Source organism: Heterocephalus glaber, unplaced genomic scaffold (genome assembly GCF_053883595.1).
Source record: "Heterocephalus glaber isolate CG9 unplaced genomic scaffold, H.glaber_assembly_v1.0 deba00000738, whole genome shotgun sequence".
In the NCBI taxonomy this organism is placed as follows: domain Eukaryota; kingdom Metazoa; phylum Chordata; class Mammalia; order Rodentia; family Bathyergidae; genus Heterocephalus; species Heterocephalus glaber.
The window spans coordinates 11,658,650-11,682,386 of NW_028258161.1; the positions used below are offsets into that span (position 1 = coordinate 11,658,650).

The 23,737-nt window shown below is 52.6% G+C and overlaps 1 protein-coding gene across 9 annotated transcripts in view; it reads right to left on the reverse strand.

Annotated features, from left to right (window-relative positions):
- Nucleotides 1–2,346: 2,346 nt before the first annotated feature.
- Camk1d (calcium/calmodulin dependent protein kinase ID) overlaps nucleotides 2,347–23,737 on the reverse strand; it is a 366,227-nt gene continuing 344,836 nt past the window's right edge. For 6 of the 9 annotated variants that reach the window (XM_087206791.1, XM_087206788.1, XM_087206789.1 and 3 more), the window contains 5 exons: nucleotides 18,334–18,446; nucleotides 16,866–16,944; nucleotides 10,386–10,473; nucleotides 9,408–9,525; nucleotides 2,347–7,721 (listed from right to left, as the gene is read on the reverse strand). In XM_087206791.1, the coding sequence (XP_087062917.1) occupies nucleotides 7,603–7,721; nucleotides 9,408–9,525; nucleotides 10,386–10,473; nucleotides 16,866–16,944; nucleotides 18,334–18,446 (517 nt within the window). In that variant the 3' untranslated portion in view covers nucleotides 2,347–7,602. Of the gene's footprint in view, nucleotides 7,722–9,403; nucleotides 9,526–10,385; nucleotides 10,474–16,865; nucleotides 16,945–18,333; nucleotides 18,447–23,737 lie in introns of all 9 variants that reach the window. The other 3 variants (XM_087206790.1, XM_087206792.1, XM_087206796.1) reach the window with 2 other exon arrangements.

A 23,737-nucleotide genomic window follows, 5' to 3' on the forward strand; every position in this document is an offset into this window, starting at 1 on the left:
GAAGCTTTCGCTTCTGCACACGTGAAAAGCCCTTTGCTAGGCGATGCAGAAGCCCCCATCTTCGCGGGTCTGTGTGGGGGAGCAGCAGGTCCTCACGAGGGGCCGCTCACGCCCCTCCTCTGTGCGATCAGAGCCAGGTTGGGGTGGCGGCTCAGGGTCTGAAGTGTGCTTTTCTCTGCGTGCTGATTTAAACAGCCGGACCCGGCAAGAGACGGGGCTCAGAGTCCAGGTGCTGAAGAATGCAAATATAATCTGAAGCAGAAGACACGTATGTCATGGAGAGGGAGCAAGAAGCAAAATCGTGGGCTGGAGAGAAGGGTTTGCCCGTCGCCCAACAACTGTCTTTTCCTGGCCCACGAAGTGTTTCCTGGTGCAACCACATTAGGAAAAGGAGCTCGTGCTAAATGCAGCTCCTCTTGGGGCTGCTGGAAGCTCTCAGGAGACCTGAGGCACTTTCCTGAAAATAAATCATTTTCATTTGAGGGCGATACGAGGAGAAAAGCAGATGCCCAGGCAGCCTACATGTCAGGGATGTGCACGGACAGAACTTTCCAGAGTTACTAATCAGGGAGAGTACTGTAAAAATACAAAAACTTTAAGCTCGACAGCATTATCCTTGCCTGCAACTCAGAGTTTAGGTCAAATCTAGCTTCTGTGATATTTCTCCTGAGGAACAGAACAACAGAAGAGCAGAGAACATACGGGCTGGATACACAATGACGACGATGTTCTCACCACAGGGCCACATCAGACTACATGCAAGGCCAGCCAGCGCTGAGGCAGGAAACACAGCGGGCCCTAGTAGTGGTGATGTTCCACAACATTATCTGACTCGATCACGCCCCTCAACGCAGTAACTGTGGCTGCCAGTTTCCTGCCTGTGTCCAAGTGTCATGGTTTGGAACTCAGTGACTGCGAGACATCATGAGAGGCAGGACAGCAGAAGGTTGTTGGTGTCAGTGCGAGCTAAGTCAGAAACGGCTGGTCCTTACGGATGACCTGGATGCATCACTGAACTGTGTCAAACTCACCCGGACACTCACAGCCCCTTCCTGCCCAGGCTGACGGCAACAGTGATACCGAGCAGGACACACTTAGCACTGTCAATGGTCAGCCAGGCACCAAGGTCACAGTGGCTGTTGCTGGGGACATGGCCCCCCAGCCGCCTCCCTCTCTCGGTAGCTTGTCCTTATCCCACGCTCTCACCCAAAGGAAGATGAACTAGTCTGTCTGCAGTCTGTCCCCAGTCTCCAGAGCCGGCCCACACTGTTCCTACTAGATTCTTCCTGTTCGAACCCTGCCCTTCCTTCCAGGCTTAAACGCTCCCTCTTTCTTGTAACTCTGCCAGGGAGGATTCAGGTCAGATTTCCTTGGGTTTTCTCACTGCGAATGAAAACCCTTGAATATAGCTGATGCTCAGAAATGTTGGATACGTACATGAAGGAATGCATGGAAACTCATGACTGGGTTTAAAGACGGCAGTGATGGGACCTGGGATGGGAAACAGAGGGAGCGTTACCATTTTGAGGGCCCCTAGGTCTAATTTCATGGCTGCCAATGGGTCTGAATGAAAGGCCAGGGTCTTGGGTTCCTCATCAGTGAAGCGAGACAAGGGAGGCCAACCAGTTTTGACCAGTGTGATACCGCAAGAGATCCATAAAGTGCTTTGCTATGTACTGGCCCCTTGGTGACAGCCTCCTGAAAGCTCATGTGTCCTTCACTTCTCATATCCCCAGACTAAAGAGGTGGCCAGACGAACCCCTCTGGAGCCTGGGCTTTGATTCTGAGTTCCCAGCTGGAGCTTTTAGAGGGAGCCTTATAAAAATGTAAAAGTTACCGCTGACCCATGGCCTAACGCTCCGGGTTCTCAGAGCCCTTTCAAGCCAGCAGCCCCCAAACCGTGCCTTCATATAAACCAGAAGGAAAAACAAGCATCTTGCCCTGAGCCCCAGGGTGCAGCCCGGGAATCAGCCCCTACTACTTCTGTCAGCTGCAATCCTCTGCACACACAGGTGCACACACTCATATATACACACACGCTCTGTGATGAAGAAACTGATTCTGGTGATCTTTGGGGACTTAACATAGGTTCTGTAATGAAGTAAGAAAATGGGATTGGGCACAGTTCCTCTTGCTAAATCTTAAAATGGGCCAGATGAAGGATATGGAATCAATCAGTCTGTCTGTCTGTCCTGTCCGTCTGTCTCCTAAGACCAGAACAACAAAGTAAGGGACTGAGGGTGTCCTATTTTCCTTCAAATGCAAACCTCACCGAAAGGAGCAAACACTGAAATCATAGGATACCGCCTACCTTGCTCATCACAAAAGAAAAGGACTACACATACCTGAGGGTGATTAACTGTCTTTATTGGAGGAAAACAAGAAGTCGTCAATCTCATCATTATGACAGAAACCTTGATATGTATACATGATTGTCAAGGCAGAGAATCATTGCTACACAGACCCATGGACAGTTGTGCAGTGCCGCAAACCTCTGGCGTTAAACTTCTTGCAGAGTTTATCACATGCACGGAATAAATGCACATTTCTCTTCTTTTGGACAGGCATGTTTTTATGGGAAAATTGAACCAATTGCAAGCCTGGTAATAGTAACCCGGGGTCGTTCCTGGATTCACCACTGTAAGCTTTTGGAAAACATGCTTACGGCAGGGGTGGGTGTCAGAAGAAGGGCCAGAAGACTATGTGTCGCTGCAAACGCCAATTTGGGAAATGTTCCGATGTGGATTCTGGGCAGAATGTACCTTTGACGCCTTCTCACCTGAGCGTGGGACTAAGGTAAATATTGTTCTCTGAAACATCTCCAGGTGAAGATGCTGCTGGGATGCTGCGGCTTCTGTTGACATTGGGACACTGTCGCACGTCACCCCTGAACAGCCAGGTGCCCTGGACGGAGAGGAGCAGGCTTCGGTGCTGCAAGACCTCAGAACTGAGCCTCTCCTTGCTTCTCACAGCCTGGCTGCCGACTCTGCCCAGGGTCCGGTCTCCCAAGACAGGGGCTTCTGGGGAGTCAGGAACCCTAATCTCTCCAAACTAAGGTTTTCCTCTAAGAATCAGCTTAACTCATGTCTGGGGCTTCTGCATCCCTAGTGCTATCTCTATGACTAAAGCCTCAAACCCTTCTCTCATTTTCTTTTTTCCTGTTCCCATGAAGATAAAATCACCTGTAAGTAAAATAATACAGCAAATCATCAGATGACATAAAGATCACATGAGAAGTTCCCCGGAGACAAAAAGGTTAGAAACAGGTGAATGCAGAAGCAGCCTTAGTACAGAGGGCGAGTGCCACAGTTTGACCCTTTGGTGTAGAAAGACAGATACAGACACCGAAAAGCCATTCCAGTTTGCTCTGTCCACAAAACCAGACTCGGCAGCCACATGCTGGGTGTTCAGCTTCCAAATGCACAGCCATTAGGTTTGCAGAAGCCACAAGCTTTTGCTGCTCCCGCTGGAGGTGGCAGGGAAGTCTGGAAAGGGTGAACTCCCTCTGGATGACTCTGGAGGTGGGGCCGCTGCTGGGGCAGGAGGCAGGCCAGGCTGTGGCCAGCATGCAGGGCGGACTTTGCAGCAGGCCGGCCCTGTGCACCAAGATGGGACCCAGCGAGGGGCTGAAGGTCTTGTCCTCCTCCTCACACATTCCTGCCACCCAAGAGTTGAGGTTTTCAGGCGAACTTGTCTGCACACGAATGTCCTTGGAGCCACCAGGAAATGAACCCCTCCTTTACAAATCTGTTTACCCAGTTCGGCTTTCTCATCTTAACCTTTTTCAGTTCTGAAAACCAAAGGCTCGGAATGCCTCTGACAAAGGTCCAGTGCACTTGCAGCCCCAACACAGGTCTGGTGCCCCCAGAAGAGTGCCGGATCCCACACAGGTATGTACATTGTTTTTCTTTTGGAAACAAACTGAACAGTGTTTGGTCTGGAATGTTTCAGGACAAGGCAAACCCTGTGGGGGAGAGGAGATGGGCATGCGAGGGGCTCGTGCACTGGCGGAAGGGGAGGACTGCAGACCTGGGAGACCCTCTGATTTGTTATGGAAAATAGGAGGAGCTGCCCTTTGCCTCCCTCGCCTTCCTCCCTTGTTGCCAAAGGAGACCGATCAGCAGGCACTCGGGACTGTGGAAGGCGAGAGAGCTGTGGGCAGAACAGGCCCTCGCCTGGGAGCCCTGTCCTTGGCTCTGCCTCAGTGACTCCACCGTGGATCCCCGGGGTGAAGATCACTTCTGACCCAGGATCGGAGAGGGCTGGGGGGTCCAGAGCTCTGACACACCTTGTGCAGCCCCACCGGGATAGGGTCTTCACTTTGTCTTTAAAACTGCTCATAAAATGAGAGCCAGGGGGTTGATGGGGCTAAGTGTCGTTCCACAAGGGCCAACTGGGCTCCCTGTCCCTTGGCCTTTGTCCAAAGGGGAGTTCCTTCCCCCACCGACAGCCCACCCAGGCCACAGTGGACACTAACGGGGACAAACTCAGCATGAGGTTAAGGCCGGGCAGGAAACTGAGTCTGGGGCTGGATTCCTTTTATCACATAGCTGATGTTTTCTAAAAGCTAAAGCTTTGCCTGTTTTTCAGAAAGAAGCCTAGGCCTGGGTGGCCAGGTCCCTGGACTGTGCTAAGAGCAAGCCCGACAGTGGGGCCCTCTCAGTCACAAGCTCATGTGTCCCAGGCGCTGCCCCCACTGTCCACAGGTGAGATTTGAGAAGTGACAAGGATCAAGCTCAAGAACACTAGGCCACAGCTGCCCTTTTCTTTGCATGCCAGCTACGCCATCCTTTCAAGAGGAGATATGACGGGGGTGGACTACATTCTCTGTTCTCCATAGGGCCAGGTGCTGTGGGGAGTGGTGGGCTCCTCTTTGCTCTGGGGTTTTGTGTCTGTCACCTGGGCATGCCCTGTGCTTCCCAGCTCCAGCCACCTTTGCCCCAGCCCGGTCTGAGGCTCCAGATCCCAGTGCCTACAGGAGAGCAGCCCAGCCTGCGGGCATCCCCTGGGTCAGAGTGGCAAGGGGAAGGCCTGTCAGGGCCCGAGCATGGTTGGTTAGATCAACACGAGCAGCTCTTCCTGCCTCACTTAGGAACTGAAGATCGGGGAGCAACGGAAGAACAGACAGGCAGCAAAAGGAAAGCCCACTGTTATTGCCATGAGGACAAAAACCCACTTGCTCTGAGAAGACAGAGACCACGGGGGGCCTGGGCGCCGTCCTCAGCCTCAGCCGTCGCCCCAGGGGCCTGGAGGAGATGCTTGGCTGATACCGGTGGATGTGGCATCAGCCAGAGGTCCAGCATGCGGCCTCCCCGTGTATCCACGCTCCAGGAAAGGCCCATTCTGCGCTAAGGAGACATGAACGACACCCAGCGTGGTTGGAAAAGAGCTTCCTCCTTCACCCTGAAGGCCAGCGGGCACGGTGGGCACCGCCACCAGGGGCACTCGCCACCCGTTCTACACTTTCCGGGACAAGACACTTTCAAAGGAACCGCATATAACACGCTCCGCCCGCGTCAGCGCCAGACAGTGTCTCCACCACCACTAAGAGCATTTGGCTTCAAACACCGTTTTCTAGCTGCAAATCGCTGCACAGGCCACACAGCGCCAAGACCTGCTAACGACTCAGGTACACGGTTCCCGGTCACCTTCTGTTGTCCTCCTCATACTATATGGACCCGAATATTCCCATGACACCAGCTGGTAAGCCACATGCTCACAACCCTACACGGGCTCCTTAGCTTCCTCAAGTATGTTTATGACACTTAGGTCATTGTCCACCCTACGGGAATATTCGGGTGACGTGTCTCCAATGTAGGTGACACCTGCTTCTTCACTGGCTCTGTTGTCCTTGCATGGACATTTCCTGGCTTTCTGCACATTTTTAAGACGGATGGCTTGAATTTTTACCACGGATACCTGTGTGACAGAAGCCAAGCGGGATTCCTGCCTGTGAGCCAGGTGGGAACAAGTGTCAGCTGCCTGTACTGTTCTTACACCTCCGGCGCTGTGTCCTTAGCTGGGGCTGCTGAGTCTGAACACTGTGTGTGCATGTGTGTGTGTGCGCTGTGGAGGGTCAGAGGCATCGCTAAAATAGGCAAAGTGTGGAAGTGACAACGCTTTGCCCAACAGGACCTTCTAGCACTGGTAACCTGCCATGGCAGGCGCTGTACCAGCAGGGACCCCAGGGGGACGGGGTCCACGAGGCTGTGTGGAGCAGAGCGCAGCACGCTGGGCAGGTGCGAGGGACCGGGGCATCACCTGCCCGGCTCTGCGGGACAGCCTCCTCCAGGGCTGGCGGGGCTGCACTGCACACCCAGCCCAAGCGCTGAAGGATGCGGCTGCTCTTCCTCGGGCTGCAGGTCACCCCACAGTCTGGGAAATCGTTCAGCGCCGGGCACATGGGGCTACTTGGTGACCCTGCTACCACAGGCCTTTGCCTTACGGTCCCCCGATGTCAATGACGGCTTCATGCACCAGTCGGAGGCCATTTCTGCCTCGGCCGGTGCTCTGCACACATGGTGCTCACCTCTTCTCATCCCCCCAGAGAAATGGTTTCTTCTTCAAGGCGGGGTAAAAATGTGCAGAAACATGTGTTCTGGAGGCCGTTTTAAGTATAAGATTAGAACTGCGTTTTAAAAAAACAGAGAAAGAGATTCATTTTACAACTGCATAGCTGAGGTCAGAGTTTCATCTGTTATCCCTCAGAGAAATGAGGGCTGCGTGCAGGTGCGTACACGGACGGCAGCTGGTCCCTAGGGGGAGGGACACTCTGAATCCTGGCTTTGTGGGTATCCTGTTCACAGAGCCAGGTTCACGGTGAGGACCAGCCTTGGGTCTCGGGGAGCAGGCGTCTTCATTTCCGCTGCGGTGGCCTGGGGCTCGCTGGAGCAGCTTCGGGGAAGGGTTTTCTGCACACTGCCCCAGAGCTGGAGAGAAGACTCCCCCAGAGCTGCCCAGGTGCCTTCCTCAGAGCTGACCCTCCCGAGGGAGGGGAGAGGAAGGGAAGAACAGAAGTAAAGTACACTCAGCCTGGGAGACAGTCTTCATCCTCTTATTAGAATTTTAAAAAATGCCTTTAAATTCTCCTTGGAGGAAAAAAAAAAATCTCTTAAAGGTTAACATAAAACTACTATTGAAGAGCAAATAATAAAGGTCATGTAACTGAGATACAGATCCAAAAGACATACTTCTTCAAAGGAAAAAACCGCTAATGCATAATATTCACCGATATTCAAATAATCCAGTTGAAATCTTTTTTTTTCCCATGAAAAAAATACAACCTAGACGACTGTCTACACTGAGAAGAGTGGAAACAACAGAGCCGGGAGAGAGGAACAGAAGGTCATTCCACGAGAGCTCCACAAGACTCCTATTTACAGCACCAGATCCTATTCATTCAGCTCCCCTTGAGTTCAGTACAGTTTGTGAGAAATGAACGTTTCAGAATTGCAGTATAAAATATGGCCATAAAGAACTTCTGTCTTCCAGTCCTGTGCAGAAAGGTGCACCATGCAGGCGGGGCGGGGTCTCGAGGGAGCTTCACCGCCCGCCCGGTGGCCTGGGCCCCTTCTGGACCCACCCCGTCCGCCTCCGAGCCGGTCACTCGCTTCCAGTGTGCACTGTGGTCACAGTGGTGGGCCTGGGTCTCCGCTCGGCTCCAACTCCTGAGACCCCCGATGAAGAGGAAATGAAGCTACAGAGCGTGGAAGGTGCCAGGCCTGCAGGGGGACAGGGGACACATGGGGTTCAGAGTGCCAGAAGCAAATCCATGCTCTCCCTCCCTACTGTGGGGGCCAGGTGGGCTGGGTTTGTGGGGCACTGAGCTTTTATGCATCTGAATTCATTTGTTTCGGTGGCGGGAGTCTAGCTGAGTGACACCCCAGCCCCAGACTACATTTGTTTTAGTCTTAGACACAGCTCACCTCTCTCTTCTTCGATATAACTGCCTTGGAAACATGTTTCAGCCACCATGATAGCCCCATTTAGCAAGCACTGTGTCCCAGGTACAGGGCTAGGTATCGATACACACTGTCATTGGAGAACTGTTCACTTTTGCAACAGTCCCACAGAAGGAGGTATTTTAGGAATGAGTGGTGTGTACTCTGTACTCTTGGCAAGAAGCATTTTCTGACACAGGGCACCTTGAAATGAGGCCATCTGCCTGTTTCTGTGTGAACTCAGCAGCCCCATGACCTGAAAGAATTCCTCTAGGGCAGCACTGAAGCCTCACCAGGCAGAGGTGTCGCCCGAGAAGGCCCTGGCGCAGGATGCAGTGGCGGCTGCTCAGCTCTGATGGCACACATGCCCAGGGAGCTTTGTACCCGGGACATGGGCGCATCATAAAATCAACTATTAAGATGGGCTTCGCTGGTGTACAGCGCTAAAACAATGATCAGGGCTGAGCATGGTAGCACACGCCTGTGGTCCCAGCACTCTGGGCAGCTGAGGCAGGAAGATCGTATGTTGAAGCCTGGCCTAGGCAACCAGGCGATTTAGTGAAAGCCTGTCTCAAAATAAAATAAAATATAGAAAAAGAGCTGGGGTTGCAGCTCAGTGCAAAGGCCCTGGACTCAATCCTCAGACCTCCAAAAACGACAGCAGGAAGGGAGGGAGGCCGGGAGGGAGGCCGGGAGGGTGGGCCCCTGTGGGGTTCCCCTTGACCAGAGGGAAGAACCCAGGGGTGCGTGAATATGGCTGGGGGGGGGGAACTCTGTCGGAGAAGCACGTGGAGAAGTCATGGGAAATACAGGTGCTAGTCGGTCCCAAATGAGGCAGGATAAGGTCGAGAGAGGAAGAGAGCACGATCTGAGCCAGATGGGCAGGCGCGTGATGCCCACAGCAGGCCAGGCTGGAGGGCTGCTCAGTGCCAGGCAGGGGAGGGCCCATGGGGCTCAGGCAACTGCTCCAAGGCAGGGAGGAGCCACTGTCCGGCTGAGGATGAGCCAGGGATAAATGCAGAGGGCAGAGGGGGAGAGAAGAAGGAAGTTCTATTCCACGACAAAATGCCACGACTATTATTCTACTGCAGATGTTCATCATCTAAAGAGCTCAAATCACTGCCCTGAGATCAGACTTCCAGGAGTCTCAGGCCTCTTCCTCCACCCACGGAGTGACAGCACTGTGTCCTCGGGAGGGGAAGGAGAAAGGCCGGATCCAGACATGCCTGGCTGTGTGCAGCTCAGCCACGGATTTCTCACTGCGAAACGCAAACGATGATACCTATCCCTAGTGAGTATCAAATGATTATATTAAAAAATGTCCTAGGGCAGTTGGGACCGTGAAATGGGGCAAAGCACTGAAAGTGCCTGGCACACGTTGGGTGCTCGGCCCAGGGCAGCTCCCTCCTCTCCGCCCAGCGTGACCCCAGAAGCCCCTCAAGAAACCAGGTTTCACTACATACGCACAATCTTTTTGGCTGGCCAGGCTGAGGCTGCCCGAGACGCTGGCACTTGAGCTGTCCAGGCTGCTGCCCAGATGCAGCCTCCTCATATGCCTCACGACGGCCGTGGCATTAAAGGCTTGCTGAAATTTGACAAGGAAAAAGAGAGTTAACCGGACAAAATATCCAGCTAGTCCGGAAAGACTCTGATCGCTTCTTTCAACTTCTCTGTTTCCCCTAAGCATGGCAAACATCTTCAAACATTCTCAGGATGCTTTAGGAAGGCAACTTACACTGTCCTTTCTTCCAAAGGTGAGTGAATTCACTTAGACCCCCTCCCCACCAGAACATATTTTGGAGATTTAAAAAATAGTTTTCTTCTGACGCCATAAATACATATAGCAACTATGAAACATTCTCTCCATAATTTAAGAGAACTGGCCTTTAAAATAAAAGGTGTTATAATAGTTTAACATTGTAAAATGTGGTTTTAAAATAGCATCTGCTTTCCTACAAATCGTACTTTTGTCCTAAGTATTGCATTTCTGATGAATCAAGTAGGTCGGTGGAATTAATTTTGTTTCTGTGTTGTCTCTAGAGATGATCACAGAAATTCTGTGTTTAAATCTATCAAAGCTTTACCAGAAAATACTGATGACTTAAACACAGATTTTCTGTTCTCTTTCCCCTCTCCATTATCACTTTAATAAAAGCTGACGGGATGAAGGGACGTAGAGTGCATAAGAAAGAGCGAGGGAGTTAAGGGCCAGCATGACTGTGACCCCTCCGTCGCAGAGGGGAAACATCTGATCATGCACTTCATCCCTCTTCCACCACGACACGGCTTCCTCGCCCAAATCGTTTTCAGTTCAATGAGCGGCGTCAGTGAGGCTCTGGGGGTTTCCGTCCACTCTCGGGTGACAGTGGCCCTTAGGAAGAGGCAAGCTCAAGCAGCAGAGCGAGTTTCAGGAGCGTGCTGAGGGTCAGTGAACACGGGGCTTACTCTCCATTTGCTCTTTGCGAAGTTCTTGCGGATCTGGGCGCTGACAGACTCGTGGATGTTTTTGTTGAGGGCTGTGTCACCAGCGATCCTGAAACAAAAGCCAAGAGACTTCCTTGGTATCCAGCCACTGGGCCCCGGGCTGCCCCCAGGGAGCCCCATCCTGTCCTCGGGAAAACTGAGGCTGGCCACAGGGTGAGTGCCAGCCCCAGGTGGGCCCCCGAATCCACGCGTGCTACCAGCGCCGCCTCGAAGTCCTATCCCACCATCCCTGCTCTGCACCTGTCCCTCCATCCGCCACACCCACCTCATTTTCCTCTTTTGGCCCCAATTCTGCAGTGCCAGAGTCCACAATGACAAGACGGCCTGGATTCATCTCCCTCCTGCGCCCCCCCCAGTCCCCTCTACTCAACACTGTGTGAAGCCTGAGTGTTCTCCCTGAGCTCTCCCACCTCCCCCCTGGCTGCCCAGGGCCTGGCTGCTGGCTTCCTTGTTCCAGGGGCCTACTCTTTGCCTCCCAGGAGTTTTGCTCCAGGGCCTCACACCGGGGGCTCTCAGCTCCCTCAGCAGAGCGGGGCTCTGCCAGGACATTCTGCACAGCAATGCCACCAGCCCTGGGCCCACACTTCTCCGCATCCCGTGAGAAGATTCCCAGCCTCAGCTCAGCCCTGCTTCCTGGATCTTCTACCCCTGCATTTCCCAGAAAGTCCCCAGAATGTCCAGGGTCACATCTGTGCTGCACTCAGCTGGTCCACAACACCCAGGCCATCTCTATGGCAGTCCTAGCTCACCACTTCCCCCCGAGCCCCCGAGCCCTGCTCCACCTCCCTCGGTGTCGCTCTCCTTTAGTCTTGAGCCTCCCCCTCTTTCCTGCTCACGCTCTAATCTTAGGGTCGCCAGAGGCCACATGGAGCCCACCCTTCTGTCCCACGTCCATGCCACCCGTGGTGTCATCTCTCCCTGTTCTGACCACGTGGCCCTCCCCGTCAGAGCAAACCGTGTTCTGCTCTCAGCCTGCCCTGGGCTTTGTGCCTTCCACCCTCCTGTCCCAGCTTCACACAAAACTACTCAGCTCTAGGTTGGTATCCAGAACCTAAGGAAGGAAAAGGTGTGTGGCAGGCAGAGCCATGGGCCACCCTTCCTGGCGGGAAAGGAGTGGAATGGGAGGGAACCTTCCACCTCCCAGACCACAACGGGCCTGGAGACAATGCAGGCCAGATGTCGCAGACTGTGACTTCCAACTGCTTTGGGCCACGTAAGGAACAAGCTCAGGGCTTCTTCAGACAAGAGAGCACCCTACTGGGTCTTTCCTTCATTTGAGAAATGCAACCTTGAAACCACCGTCGAGAGACTGGATACTGAGTGTGCCGGGCTGGCCTGGGTTTCGAATCCAGTCTGATATTCCCACTACCAGCAGCCTCCCTGGAGATGTCCTCCCCGCTCTTCCTAGCAGGGCTGGGCACAGCCAAGATGATCCACTGAAGTCACTGAGATCCACCGCTGATCGACCCTCTCCCCAGACACACATCGGAAACAGAATCAGCACATCCGAAAGGGCGAGTCTGAAGCAGAGGAGCGAGGCGGTTCGGGATGTCTCCTAGCCAGCTCAGGGGAGCGCTTGCTCTTGGACCATTCTCAAAAGCTGCATCATCAGGGAAGGACTCCAGCTCCCACTGTCAGTGGCCGGCTCAGTCTTGGAAACGGCTAGGCCAAAGTGGTAGGAAGTGTGGAATTCCTCAGGCTGAGCACTGCTGCAGGCCAGAGCTGGGCTCCAAACCAAAGAGGCTGGGCCGGGGCTTTAGCTCAGTGGTTCCGCCACCTGCCTGGCAAGTGCAAGGTCCCGAGTTCCATTCCCGGTACCAAAAAAAAAAAACAAAAACAAGAACAAAACCAAAAATCAAACCAAACAGGCTGGGGAAAGGGGGGTCGGGGACTTGGGACTCACTTTCCACCTGCCTGTCAGCAGTGTGGTCTCCAGACCTGGAGCCTGGACTCTGCTCCCCACCCCTCCGCTGTGTGTTATGTGGCTCAGATTTAAGGAAAATGCAACTCGGAGCTATGTGACGAATATTTCCGGCTTCCTCCCCAGAGTCCTAAGCTGGCTGCAGTGGGGTTGGAGCATGCTGGGCAGCAGGTGGCCCTCGGTGACACAGCACCGTCCTTCTCCATGGGCTGTGATAAAAATGGCTGCTGCTGTCATGACAGGCCAGCAGGTTCACAGCCGCAGCGTAAGCAAAACTAACTTGAGCAGTGTCCACCAGCCAAACGGGAGGCCCTTGGTCACCCAGACTGCCCAGAATTGACCAATGCTGCCGACACAGAAAATTTTCTTTATGAACCTGTAAATGGACAGCTAGCTTCATAAGTCTGGCCTCTCTGGGTTTAGCCCCTACTGTAACGATGGCATTCACACAACCACACCTCTGCAGCCTGCTTTGCTATGCTTCTCCACTCACAGATCCTCAAAGACCTCTCTTCTTGCTTTAGGCATTTATGTTTTATTTTGTTTCTGTGGTACTGAACCCAAGGCCTTTGCATGAAACAATATCCCCAGCCCTTATTCATTTTTTATTTTGAGACAAGGACTTACTAAGGTGCTAAATTGCCCAGGCTGGCCCAAACTCAGGATCCTCTTGACTCAGCTTCCCAGAGTGCTGGGATTATAGGCGTGTGCCAACACACCCAGCTACCTTTTTGTTTTGCCTGAGGTCTACTCTACCTCCATGGCTCTGGTTCTGCATTTTTCTAGCCTCTTGCTCAAGGCAGGCTTGGTGATGGCTGGTGCTCTGGCAGACTCCTGGGCTGCATCGTGATTTCTAGAGCCAATCAGAGCTCTCGTGGTGGGAGTCCTGCAGTGTGGGGGGGAGTCTCAGGCATCCCTCAGGAGCGTCAACTTGGCTAGGACATGGCACCCAGCTATTTGGCCAAATGCTAGTTTGGGTACTGCTGTGAAAGTATTTTTCAGATGGCCCTAATTTCAGTCAGTAGATGTTAGCAATACAGATTACGTGAGTGGCACTGTCCACCAGTTAAGGCCTTAGGGAAACAGAAGAGGGGATTCTGGCTCCAGCTGTCTTCAGACGCCAGCTGCAGTACCAGCTCTTCCCTGCCTGTTACCCTGATTCGCCTGGTCCCACAGTCACCTGAGCTAATGCCTTCATTTTGAAAAAGTTATCTCGCTTGTGTTCTTCAAGGGTTATCGATGGAGCCGGAGATGGAGATGGAAGGACAGACCAATCAGCCCGGGACGGGTGAGCTTGGGCGAGGCGCCGTCCTGTGATGGGGTGCATGTGCATTCTCACCCTGCCACTTGCCTCCCGTCTCTGGTCAGCAGTTGGCAGCCCACTGGTTCCTCACAAGCCGCCACCAAGCAGAAGGCGTCCCCAGTGAGCGGACAGAGAGCCAGTGGAAGTGCTCACTGTGTTCCCCGAGGAATGCCGTGAGGACAGCCTCTCCCCTCTAAGAGCCCTGCCCTGAGGACAGGGGCCCGGCCTCTCCTCACCCTGGGCGGCTTGGGACGCCCCTCTGGTGTCCTGCACGCTCAGGGCCACAGCTCCTTGAGCAGTGGTGCTGACTGGGCCCATGCTGCTGGAGTCTGCTCCACTTTCCGAAGCTCCCCCAGAAGCCATAGGCGCCTCTGCTCTGACATCAGTGAGGCAAGTGGGGGCAGCCGTACGCCGGCATCAGTGCATTTGTGGTTCCCATCTGGAAGTGCACAGTAACTATGCTGGAGCACTAAGGGAACCCTCTGGATTAGGAGGCATCTGCAGATGCAGCCCGGGCCTGTACGTCTTGCCATGCGTGAGAGAGGAGCTGATGACTCTGGCATCTCTGTGCACGGCTGACCCCTCTCCCCAGCTCCAGGTTTCCAGTGCTCTCCATCTGGAGGGCTCCCAGCACACCCAAGGATGGACTCACTCCTCACCCCAGCTGGCTTCTTTTCCCGCGTCAGCCTCCCAGCCCCTTAAACTGGAAGCTTGGGAAGACACAGCCGGGCCCTTGGTCGGCCCACCCCACCAGTGCTGCGCCCAGTGCCTGGGGCTTCTGCACCCCTGCGTGTCCCCCGGGGGTCCCTGCTCTGGGCTGTCTTCCTGCCCTGCTCCCTCACCCACCCGTAATCCTGCAGCCAGTGGGGCTTTCTACAGTCACATCTGCCCAGCTGCTTGCTGCCCACCAGGGCGCGGCCGCCCAAAGCGCACATTCCTCGGGCAAAATAAAGCACGGGCAACTCAGAGGTAACAGACACAGCAGGTGTCGTCTTCTTCTCATTGAATGCATGATCTCATTCAAGGCCTTGAAAAGCCCTCCAAAAGACGCACTGTTATTTATGACCCGGATTCTGCAGAGGAGGCCCGAGGTGCGCAGGAGTTTCCCCACAGAGGCAGTCAGAGGTAAAGCCACGCCCCACCCGCTGGCCCCGCCTGCTTTCTCCCCTCCTCTCCTGCCTGTCCCGCCCTCCACTCTTCCCCCACCACACGGAGGACTAGTGGCCCCGAGAACGCATGCGCAGTGTCCAGCCCCGGCCCGGCCCGGCTCGGCTCAGGCTGCCTGTCTGTCCCGAGCTCCCTCCCGGCTGCTGGCTGGTGCAAACCCTGTGCTGCAGCGGCATAGCACCCTGTGGGGCTGTCCCACCCCTCTCCCAGGCCCCACAGAGACTTCGGTTTGGATTTGCGGAAATGGGTGGTGAAGGAGAGACCAGGATTTAGCCGCTTTCCTTGCCGGCTGCCAAGGCGATGAGCAGCACTAGGAGGCAAATCACTGCCCTTCTTTTTGAGATCCTTTCCTCCTCCAACGTTCTCAAAGCCTTACAGGTTTAAAGGCTACGGGTATGGAGTAAGAAAACCTTTACAATCTTATCACCACATACTTGGGCCTGCTGTCCAAAGTGACTTGCTAAAAAATACAAAGATGACACACAACCCAAACCGTCCACCTTTTCAGGAAATCCCTTCCTCTCCCCTTTTCTTTCTCTCCCTTTTCCTTTAAGCATGGCAAAGAAGAGCAGCTCTGTGGAACAAGACAGCTCTGGCGGGAATCCTGGCTTTGCCGTTAGCTAGTTGAGTGGTGTTAGCTAAGTTACTTTAGTTGTCTGCAATGAGGGTAAAACGTACTTCACAGAGTTATTCTGAACAAAAAAGGAGTCAACACTTTAAAGCAATCAGCACAGTTCCAGGAACAGAACAGACTCAACACACAGCAGGTGTCATGAATTAAAATACGACGACACGACCTCGGGGCGGCTCTCCTTGGAAGGCTAACAGCATTGGAGACCCTGGGGCTGAAGAAGGGGCAGTGTTCTGTAATGCTTCTTAGGGGGGCTTGTCTCCTGAACTCATTTTTCCTTCCCTCACACCACTGGAGGCTGAAGCCAGAGCCTTAGAACGCTATGCAGGCACTATTCCACAGAGTTACAACCCTAGCTCCCTATTTTTGTTATGTTGTGTGCTACGGTTTGGATCTTAACCTCCCCCAGGGCCCATGCGTTAAAGGCTTAGTCCCCAGCTTGGAGTGACTGGAGGTGATAGAAACTTTTAGAGGGGCCACAGGGAGGTCTCAGTGTCTTCAAATGGGACTGTGGGATATCAGTTTCTTTTTCTCTCACTTCCTGCCCACAATAAAGTGGGCAGGTGGCTCCACCACACACTCCCTGCTGTGATGTGCTGCCTCACCACAGGCCCAAATCAACAGGACCAACTGACCATGGACTGGAACCTCTGAAACTGTGAGCCTAAAGATGTCTTTTCTGTTTGAAAGTTGATTATCTCGCATATTTTGTTATAGTTATGAAAAGCTACTAACACATTGGATCTTTATTATTCTTGGATTTCAAATTGGATGCTCATGGGGCTTTAATAAGAGCTACAACTAACTATCTGCTCTGCACCAGACATCGTATTAATCCCTTACCTGCATTGTCTCCATTATTTCTTATATCCACTCTATATATTAGGTATGGTCATTCTCATTCAATGACTAGAAAACTGAGACTAAGAAAAATGAGGTATAACACAGCTAGTTGCCAGGAAGCCTGGTTCTAACTTGGTGAGAGACATAAATCCGAGGTGGCCCCAAGCTCATGCTAACAATGTGCAGAAAGCACCAGTTAGTTCCCGTCGAGCTGGAGAAACCCTAATTGGAAAAACATCTGAAAAGGGAAAATACACATAACTTTAATACTGAGTAATAAACTCAGGGAATAAAACTCTAATCTTAACGTCTCGCTGGGAGATTACTTTCAATAAAGATGATCCTGAAAAGCTTTCTGAAAACTGAAAATCTGCCCACTTAATGTCACACAAGTGCATTCAGAAGATCGTGTCCTAAGGTACAAGACTGTTCCAGTACTGGCTGTGGTGAGGAGAAAAGGCCCTGGCCAGGAAGAGGTGAAACCGACAGCGGGGTGGATTCCATAGGTGACAAGAGCTAGCAGGAAGTGGCCTGGGGGTGCACGATGGCGTGGCTTCCCGGGGTGACTTTTCTTACCATGGGTGCCGAGCCGCCTGCTCACAGGTGTATCTTTTAGTTGGGTCTTTCTCCATCAGATTCCGGATGAAGTCTTTTGCTGTTCAGAAAGGCACAGGGGAAGAATCACTGTGTGGCTTGAGATGTGCTGGGTCTTCAGGAGTATCACGCGTACCACTAAAAAGACGAGACCAGCTCTCCAGGGCCCTACTGTGCCATGAGGGCAGGGACCGGAAGCTGCAATGCTGCAAGACGCTGTCTTGTGGGGTTGCAGAGTTCTTGTCAGGACACAGTGGACAGGGGCGAGACATCAGGAGCATGAGGGACAGGGCCACAGAGTGGACAGGTGACAGCCTGGCTAGCTCAAAGCAAGTCACATTTCAGGGTATCTCCAGCCCACTCCCCACAGAACTGGGCTCCTGTGGGAAAGCTCTACCCTCGCAAGCTCAGAAGCGCAGTATCTCCCTGGGGCTCCTCTCCACAAGCCATGCAGAATATATTCTGGGCCAGGGCCGGGGGACCGAGGAAGTGGGCCCTGTGTTTCCGGTGAGGAGGAAATGACATAAACAATGAAGTACTGCCTCTCAACAGCTCCCCTGAGTCTACGAGCCACGGTCCTACTCACAACGTCGCCTCACCTGGCTGCTTCTACCCGGGGAGGTGAGGGGTTTCTTCCCTGAGGAAGCGGATGCCCAGAGACACCGGAGCCTGGGTACTGATCTTTCTTCCCTCAGGAAGGATGATAAACTTCCTGGGGAACATCTCAGCGTGGCATCCTGGCTACGGGGTGGGGGCTGGACTGAGACCTGGAGCTCAAATCCCAGCTCTGCCACATGCTAGCTGAGTGGTTCTGGTCCAGTCACTCAACCTCAGTTTCCTCATGTGTCACACGGGAATGGAATGACAGTAACACCTACTTGCTAGGCCTTCCTGAGCACCGAGTGAGTTAGCACACGCAGAGGGCTCACAGGATGCTGCTCACAGCACGTGCTTGGTAAATGTCAGCTAAGAATGCTTCGTTCCCAGAGTACCCAGATCAGGGTATGGCTGGGGGATACAAACGGGCGGGTTCCCACCCCTTGGCCAGGTTCGGCTGAGATCTCCCAAGCCTGTCCTCCCAGCCAGGCTCATGTCGCTCTCCCTGGAGCTGCTACGGGCTGGGTGTTTGAGCCTCCACAATTCCTAGGATGAAGTCCTAAACCCCGAGGTGGCAGCACTGGGAGGTGACTGGTGAGGGCAGAGCTCTTTTGACAGAGATCGCTGTCTGTATAAAAGAGACCCCAGAGAGCTCTGCTCGCCTCCCGCCACGTGAGGACTCTGACACCCAGGAACGAGAAGGTGGGCCTTCCCCAGACACCAAATGTGCCAGTGGCCTTGAGCCTGCACTTCCAGCCCCCCGAACCATGGGAAATATATGCTCGTTGCTTAAGTCCCCAGATGGTGGTATATGTCTTTTTCTGAGCCCCAGGACCCCCTGGGGAAAACCTACCTGAGTCGGAGATATCATCCCAGTAGGGGGAGTCAAATTCATATTCCGCCTTGAGGATCTGTTCAAAGAGCTTGGAGTCGTTTTCATCATAAAAAGGAGGGTAGCCACAGAGCCTGGAAGACAAGATGGGGCAGGAGCTGAGTGTCTGCACATGCAGGGTGTGGGTCTGCACTCTGCCGGGTAGGGTTGTCAACCAAATCATGGAAAACTGCAGTGTGTGCTACAAATACAAGCTCTGCGAAGGGCCACACATTCTACGGCACACGTGACACAGAAGTAGAATGATTTAGTAGACAGCAGAAAGGACTAACTCAGGTAATGCCCAGAGGTAAATACCAACACCTATCTACCCTAACCCTACACAGTAAATGGTTTCTCACATAGAAACCCACCAGACAGCCTTCTGTGGATGAATCTTATCCATCTTCTGTGTCCCTAACAGATGGGTGGGTGGAAAGCATAAACCGAACATATGCTTAGTATACACTTCAAGACCCTTCCAGTTCATTTTAAGAGATTATCATAGGAAGAAAGGAAACTTTGCAACCTGGAGGGCCATGTTGCCATGACTCACTCTGAGCTGAATGTTACCATTCTACACAACCAACTGGGGCGTCTGGAGGGTGACAGTCTTGCCCATTACTATGTGGTAAGGACTAAAAAGAGGTGGCACAAGTTATGACACTAAGTACCATAATGCCAGCCATCTGTCCACTGAGCCATTCTAAAGTTGGCTTTATTTAAAAGGTTCCGTTAGGATGTTGGAACACGTAACTCATAGATCTAGAGGGGCTGAAGGTCATCTAACAAATATAATAGAGGGCTGGGGATTTAGCTCAGTGGTTCCAGCACCTGCCTCACCAGCACAAGGTCCCATGTTTGATTCCTGATACCAAAAAAAAAAAAAATAGAAATCAAAAACTTTGATTAAATCTATCAACTACAATTGTTCCATACAAGGGTGGATTCTACTTGTGTGTGGTGACATACAGTATAATCCCAGCATTCTGGGAATAAGGCAGGTGGGTCACAAGTTCAAGCCCAACCCAGGCAACTTAGCAACTTAGCGAGACTCTGCCTTAAAATAAACAGGGCTAGGGATGTAGCTGAGTGCAAAACCCTGGGTTCAATCCTCAGTACTAGAAAAAAATTGTGAACTCTCGGGCTGGGGAAGTAGCTCAGTAATAAAGTGTGTGCTTAGCATGTGCGCTCCTGGGTTCTACCTGCCACTGACACATTTTTGGGTCCAAATTCCTTGTCTGAAATGTGGATGGCCAGACTACAAATTTCTCATCTTCTTTTTGGCTTCAAGCCACAGTGGCTCTGTGACTTCCTGTCTCTGACTGGCTGATACTGAGGAAAATACCCGTGAGGGGCCTGTAGGGAGAGGCGGTTTCCCGCTGGGCGTGCCCTGGTGGAAGAGGCAGGACGGACACCCAACTGAAAGGGACCACACACAGGAGATGCTGTACCCAGTCCAGGAAGGTCAAGTGCAAAGCAGGTGGCGAAGGTGTGGCTTGTGGGACTGGAGAATCACAGCCACCGTGTGAATGTCTTACACATCTCCCCACACGGTGCAGGGCTGCTCTACACATAGCCACAGCGCGGAGACCAGCTCCATGAGAGTAAGTCCATGGCCATCAGCAGATGCGGGGCTCGGTAGGACGGACCAGGCTGTCAGCATGTACAAGATGTGACACAGGTTAAACACAGCCCGGATACCGCCATTCTTCAGCTGCTCCTGCAGCAGGTGGCAAGACACCAGCCGGCAGCGGAGGGGACAGGCGACATTTCTCAAGGCTCTGAGACATTCTATGGGCCGACGATTCAAATTCATCTATCCCTACCAGGCAGTGTTAGGGGCTGAGTGCCTGGAAAATGGCATTTTTAAAGATCTGTTGCTTTTGGAGAAATGAACAACAGCCAGGGCTTCTGAAACTACCCGCACATACCTCACTGCCCAAGAAAACCCCGGGCAATGGGAGACGGATATGTAAATCCTTCCCACAATGAGGATCTGGGTTAAATGAAATGTGCATATTAGGGAAAGCAGACAGAGCAAAATGTTCATTTATCTTGGAAAAAAACTACATTTTAGACATGTGAGGTTTTTATTTTTTAACAACCGAGTGCATTTCATTTTATGGTTTGACTTTCTTTTCAAGGAAAGCAAATCTTCAAAAAATTCTAAAAAAAAAGTCTTCTCTTGTGTCAATTTTCTTAATGTATATTCTAATTTCTTTTCATCATAGCTCATTTTGGGGGACATATAGAATATGGTGTTCATGTGGGTGTAGAATGGACCAGAGAAAAGGAAATGGACCTAGCTTGGTGCCTACATGAGTTAAAATTAAGAAGGGGATTAAAAAGTAAGGATTGTGATACAGTGGTAGGTCAGTCCATGAACTTAGCTCTTTCCACGATTCTGGCCGCAGACCAAAACAGATGAGAACTGAATCAATTTCATTGGTTAGGCTCAATGTTGATCTTATGGGGAAATTTGATTTGGTTGTCGTCCAATTCAGTTCATGACCAGAATCGTGGAAAGAATTATGTTTGTGAACCAAAGCATCACTGTAAATCAGAAGAGCAAATGTAGATTGCTCAACATGTGAGTGACGCAGAGATGTGACAGAGCCCCTGGCCAGGCTGGCTAGCAAGCAGGTGGACCGAAAGGAGCAAGGACAGTTTGTTCATACAAGACGTGGGGCTGTCATTGTCACAAGGCTGCCATCAGCACTGCTAGTCCAGTGTTCTTTACTAATGCCCTGCAGTGGGATGTATTTTATATATCAGACCCTCACATAACCTACACATCGTGTGTCATCTGGGTTCTCAGACATGACAGGGACATTCTCCATTTTCTAGGCCTAGAAGTTTATGGTCAGGCACACTGAAATTTTGCCATCAAAGCCATCCACTGGGGCAGGGCCACCCCGTGCCCCCAGCCCACCTGGAGCTGTCTCCCAGGAAGTCCTCACAGCTGCCGACTTCCTGTCACCATTTAGCCCACCTCGACCTTCGTGTGGCACATGTATGCAGACACACTGCTAGACCTGGTTACTTTTCTAGTTCGGCCTCCACTGTCTCCTCACGCTGGGTCAGGAGCCTGTCCTGCATCAGCATGCGTCACTGTCACGCCGGTAAGACAAGCACCCCAGGTGTCTCCTGTCGGCTCCTCCAGAGCCGCGCACTGTGCGCTGCAGGCTGATCTGCGTGGACAGGTGCATGGAACAGCAGCCTTAGGCACCCGTGGGTGCCACCCAAGGGCCAAGGCAAAGGTGGTCATAGAGGGGGCATCAAGGGTGCCCCCCAGCTCTGTGGCCGGCTGTGCTCTTGGACAGAGGCGCTGCTCTCTCCTGGGAGCAGACTCCCGCACCCTCTCTTTCTCTCTGACACACACCTGGTAACGGGGCCCTCCCTGCCCTCATCCCCTTGCTCTAGGGGTACCCACAGCCCAGGCTCCAGGGCTGTTCTTGTGATGCCCTCCCACTCTGCCTTCCTGCATAGGCCTTGTGCCACCCTTACTTCAAAAGCAAAGAAACTAGCAATGCAGCATCGCCTGACCTGGAGCCTACTCCATGGATTCTGATCTGCGCAGTCCTGCCTCGGCCTCCCACGTGCTGATTATGACAGGTGTGCCCCACCACACCTGGCTTGGCCTGCACTTTTTAACTATTGTGCTTACTCACTCACAGAAAGGAGACTCGAGACCTGAACCTTCTCTTTCAGTCCTATCTTTGAGTCATCTATGTAGGTCGCCTGGTTTGGCTCCAACCTGATGCCTGCACCTGTGAGGAGAGTCCTGTGATGGCGCGCAGCCCACACTGTCAGGGGCTGGTTGGCTGAGATGCGCAGAGCTTCTGGTTTCTGGACAAGGTAAAGCTGAGCACTTTTCCTGGCTGCCCCGGGACCTTCATCCGGCCCTGGCCCAGCCTCCTTGCAAGGTGGACGGGTGCAATGCCACGAGCTCACAATGCAGTGGGCACTTCTGACCCTGTCCATGAGCTCCACAGGGAGGACCACGTCTGGCCTTGGCCTCTGGATTCTCAGTGCCCAGGCAGAGCCTGCCGCCAGCAGATGCTGGACTGATGCTTGGAGGAATGGAAGGAGAGGCCGCCTCACTGGCGCTGAGTCCCTGGCTGGGCTGGGAAGGAGAAATAAAGATCTGGGATACCGGGGGGTCGGCCACCATTCCCAGCAGACCACACTCCCCACTTCTCACATTCCCTCTGCCTGAGGTGGTGGAAACACTAACACTCCATGTTATTTCCAAAGAGCCCAGCGAGCAGGCCCTGCTCGAGGGCAGAGCAGCCTGCCCCTGAGAGAGAACGCACTGTGGTTTGGGTCACCCAGCATGACTCTCCTGGACATGGACCCTTTCCATAGTGGAGAAGGTTTTCCATGGAGCAGCAATGAATGTGACACTCAGCAATGGCCAACTGTGGCTGATTTGGCAGTGAACAGCTTTTCTTGGAGACTGAAATGCTATAGGGGCATAAAAGCTCCTGTTGAGAGGCTCTGTGCATTTACCACACTCATTATCCTGTATTTTGTTCTTCTGCTTGTTTGCCCTTGGCCATGTATCTGCACCCCTGCAGAAAGCAGATGTGTGCTGGAAGGATGTCCACATCGTCACCAGGTGCTGCCTCTTTTATGTCCCCCTGTCTCCATCATGCACCTTGGCCCCTGGGTTCCCACCCTGGCCCTCCTTGAATTAGGTCCTATGGTTGTTTTCCTCACAGCTCTGGCTGCCAGAGACAGACACAGAAAGAACAGGAAGATGCTGGTGTCAGAAGTGGCAGGGAAGAAAATGCCAGCCCTGTCTAACATCAGGCAGTGGCTTTATTTCTATTTAATTGTATTATACTTCATGCTTTTGAGGTAAGAACACTTAACATGAGATTCACCCTCTCAACACATGTTCAGGCTCACAACACATTATTGGTGACCACAGCAATGGTGTACAGCAGCCATCTAGAACTTACTCATCAAGGCCAACTGAAAGTTTATGGCTTTGCTTAGTAACTGCCCCTCCAGCCTCCTAGCAACCATGCTTTTATTCCACTACTCTGACTCTTTAGATCCCTCATATCAGTGGAATCATGTGTGACTGCAGTATTTCACTTAGCATCGTGTCCTCAAGGTTCAGCCACAGTATAGCATGGTGCAGGATTTTCTTCCTTTTTGAGGCTGAGTAGTATGCCACTGTCTGGACATACCACACTTTGAGGACATTGAGGTTGTTTCTGCCTTTTGGCTACTGTGAAGAATAAAATTATAAATATGGGAGTGCTGTAGTCTTTGAGATCCCGACTTAAATTCTTGTGAAACACTGCAAGATTGTATGGATAACTATTTTTCATTGTTAGAGGAAGTTCCAGGCTGTTTTCCATGGTGCTGT